This window comes from Cenococcum geophilum, assembly GCF_001692895.1.
Source record: "Cenococcum geophilum 1.58 unplaced genomic scaffold K441scaffold_4, whole genome shotgun sequence".
Classification (NCBI taxonomy): domain Eukaryota; kingdom Fungi; phylum Ascomycota; class Dothideomycetes; order Gloniales; family Gloniaceae; genus Cenococcum; species Cenococcum geophilum.
In genome coordinates, this window is record NW_027137562.1 from 1,610,361 (window position 1) to 1,613,374 (window position 3,014).

At 49.9% G+C, this 3,014-nt stretch overlaps 3 protein-coding genes across 3 annotated transcripts; 1 reads left to right on the forward strand and 2 right to left on the reverse strand.

Moving 5' to 3' along the window:
- Positions 1-669: 669 nt before the first annotated feature.
- On the forward strand, positions 670-1,111 carry K441DRAFT_652695 (uncharacterized protein). The gene has a single exon (XM_067647402.1). It carries the CDS (start codon positions 748-750, stop codon positions 970-972), a length of 225 nt encoding a protein of 74 aa, XP_067508774.1. The 5' UTR covers positions 670-747; the 3' UTR covers positions 973-1,111.
- Positions 1,112-1,156: 45 nt separating this feature from the next.
- Positions 1,157-1,942, reverse strand: K441DRAFT_652696 (uncharacterized protein). Its single transcript, XM_067647403.1, has one exon. The coding sequence runs from the start codon at positions 1,914-1,916 to the stop codon at positions 1,338-1,340; it is 579 nt and encodes a 192-aa protein (XP_067508775.1). The 5' UTR covers positions 1,917-1,942; the 3' UTR covers positions 1,157-1,337.
- A 64-nt stretch (positions 1,943-2,006) lies between these two features.
- Positions 2,007-2,429, reverse strand: K441DRAFT_538325 (uncharacterized protein; the record flags this gene model as incomplete). Its single annotated transcript, XM_067642521.1, has 1 exon — positions 2,007-2,429. A coding segment is annotated over one exon (423 nt), but the record flags the coding sequence as incomplete, so codon positions are not given.
- Between the last annotated feature and the right edge of the window lie 585 nt (positions 2,430-3,014).

Sequence of the window (3,014 nt, forward strand, 5' to 3'; positions counted from 1 at the left end):
GCAGTAACGGCTTCTCTTGTTCTGGTGATGGAACCTGCTCCTGTCCGAACGGAACGCTGATATACTCCCTTCCTCTCGCACCATGTGTAACGCAGAACCCATACTATAGTGGATGTCTAGGGAATATGTTGGCAGGGCTGTGCTGCAGCGGCCCGGGCATCTTTATGCAAGGGCCATACAATGCGACATGGAGTACCGCTGTGTGTAATCATGGGACGGCTATATATAATGTTACGACTGCCACGGATGGAACAGTAGGAACGACAACGCTTCCTCCAGGGATAAGTTATACTCAAACAAGGTGTTTTACCTGTCCCTTATATACGAGAGCATCATCGACTGCGGCGGCGGTGCGGACAGCGAAACCAGAGGGTGTAATATTGGGTAAAATCGCGGCCGTTGGAGCCTTATTGGCTGCAATTTAGGATGTAAATATGAATAAAAATAAGGTCCCGAAGCATACTCTACAGGCAAAACTCCTTAGTACGATACCGGGTATATAACGATACCATTGGTATTACGATCTACACGCCCTGATCAAGCCTTTTTTGGTGTAATTAACGATAATCTGACTTTTGACGATATCGTTAGGTGCCTCCACCAAAATCGGTATAACCAGTTTTAATTCGTCGGATTTGGCCTCACCTTACCGCGAGTTCAGCCATCAGCTTTCATCACACGACGATTAAAATCTATCAAATTGAACCTTAGATCTTACTCTCCATACTTGATTCTACTTTATTGATTATGGGTAGGTCTCGAAATTCTGAGAGGCCACGCCGTCATGGATTCTCTGACTTCAAACGCCAGAAAATACGCGCCTACCACCAAAAACACCCCGGTCTACTACAATTGGAGGTTACTCGCTGGGTAAGCAACTTCCTCCGTCAAAAAATTAACCAATCCTTAATATCAGAAATACTAAGCGATAAATTTAAGCAGCTTAATCTAGCCAAATTGCCTCGCGGGTAAGGCCTCAAGAGCGGAAGAGGCCTGGTGGTTATTGTAACTCTATTAAGGCACAATCATCAAATTTAAGACCAACGGCTTCAAAACAGCAGGCAAGTGGCAATCACCTCTTTTTTTGGTAGAGCCAGTCGCCCAATTACGGCTTCGCGCATGTAGATACACAATACATACTATAATTTTGATTTTTGGTGTATCTTACATACAAAACCTGAATACAACGATACCATTGGTATTACGATACGCTTGGCTGCAGAAGCCATATCGTACTAAGGAGTTTTGCCTGTACCACGAAAAGTGCCTTAAGTGCAATGCATCATATCGGTATGAAAGGTCCGCAATCGGGTCAACTTTGCAGCTCAGTGATAGATCTATGGTGCTGCGGTTCGTTTGATCTCTTCCATCCTCGCGAATATCTCAGCAGCGATTTCCCTCGTTTCAGTCATCAGATCCTCCATCCCACTCAAAGCCTCAAACCTAGTTGCCCAAAGATCCCACCGCTCCTTGCAAAAAGCACTCTTCCCCTTCCACAAGGCTCCTCCCCTGGCTGGGTCCTCTTGGTTTGGGTTCTTCGGAGTCAAATCTTCATCCTTCTCCCACAGCTCTCTACCCATGACTATGATCCAAGCAGCAGCAGCCGGAACATATGCATCCAGCAGCTTTGCCGCTCTCTCTGGTTTATGCGCCGGCTCATAATCCTTGCGCTCCACCTCCAGAGCATCTCGAATGGCCCAGATAGCGTATACCCAGAACCCAGCCAGGTCCGCTCGGGTAAGGCGTGCAATGAACGCATTAAGATTCGCCCAGGCGTGGATCTCTGGCACGGAGAAGCCAGACCCGCACCCAGGCGCATCATTCCAACACTCTCGAGTCGACGGTCCCAGCATGGTCAGCTCGCTCCAGAGCGTGCCCGAGGCCCAGATCCAGTCGTTCTGCAGCGCTTTGGTCATCTTGGCCGGCGCCGGCGGGTCGGGACGAGCCTTGAGCGCTCGCACTAGATCGACGAGCTTCTCTTGCGCGGCGCCGGCGCCGGCACCGGCGTCCTCCTGCCACGGTGTCTGTTTGGCGACGTGCAGGACGGTGTACCACAGCTCCCACAGCAGGCCCTCGGTCGTGGGCTGCGTGTCGTCTTCGGCGGGGACTTCGTCCGCGGGGAGCGGCTCGCCCCACCACTCCCTGGCGTCTTCGGCGTTGTGGTACTGTCGTTGGTTCGCGGCAACGTTTTCGGCGTTTCTGATCGCCTGCCCGTGGTCTGCTGTGCTGTACGCTTGGTCGATGGGTTCTGCTAGCTTTTCGACGGCGGCGGCGGGATCGGGCGTGCCGGCCATGTAGGCTTTGACGGTTGCGTAGGTTGGGTAGTTGTCGGGGTCTGGTCGGAACCAGTTTCGTTTTGCGGCGATGGCATCGATCTGGTCGGCTTCGTTTGGCGTTGTTTTGATTATCTCTTCGGTTTCCTGTTGCATTTTGTTCTCTAGTTTTTCAGATGGAATCATGGAATTTTGGGATTCAAAATCGTCTGTGGTGGCATCCGGTGATGTGTCGAAAGCATCTAAATTGTTTTGGGTATCTGAGCGCTCCATTGTGCGTAGGAATTCGTGTTATTCTTTAAACTTGTTTTCAGAGGAGCTTCTTGGAGTGTCCCAGGAGCAGAGCTAAGTGTAGACGGGCTGGACAAATGCCTATTTACCTATGTGTTCGAAGGTATAGGATGCTGACGAGGGGTTAGTTAAATATGGCTTCAGATATAAAGTGTAACGTGTTTGACCACTCCCCGGGCCACACTAGTCCTCGGGCCACCCTCAAAAAGTATGTAAAATCAGCATTTCCGACCCCCAGCAATTTCAACAACCACTTAATAAAATCGCTCGAGATTTAAATTTTTTGGAATCTATGCCTATGAGATACCGTTATATAGTTTATATGCCGTACCAGTTTATCGTTCTGTGTGGACGAGCATTTGTGTAAGAGTATATATATTAGATCCCGCCGCGCTTGCGAACAAGTTCGCAAGCACTCTGTGTCTTTTTGGCCGTATGGCGACGTAGAGG

What these genes read in the sequence shown, in the direction of transcription:
- K441DRAFT_652695 (XM_067647402.1), top strand. Translation starts at nt 748, where the DNA reads ATGGGTAGGTCTCGAAATTCTGAGAGGCCACGCCGTCATGGATTCTCT.
- K441DRAFT_652696 (XM_067647403.1), bottom strand. Translation starts at nt 1,916, where the DNA reads ATGACCAAAGCGCTGCAGAACGACTGGATCTGGGCCTCGGGCACGCTC.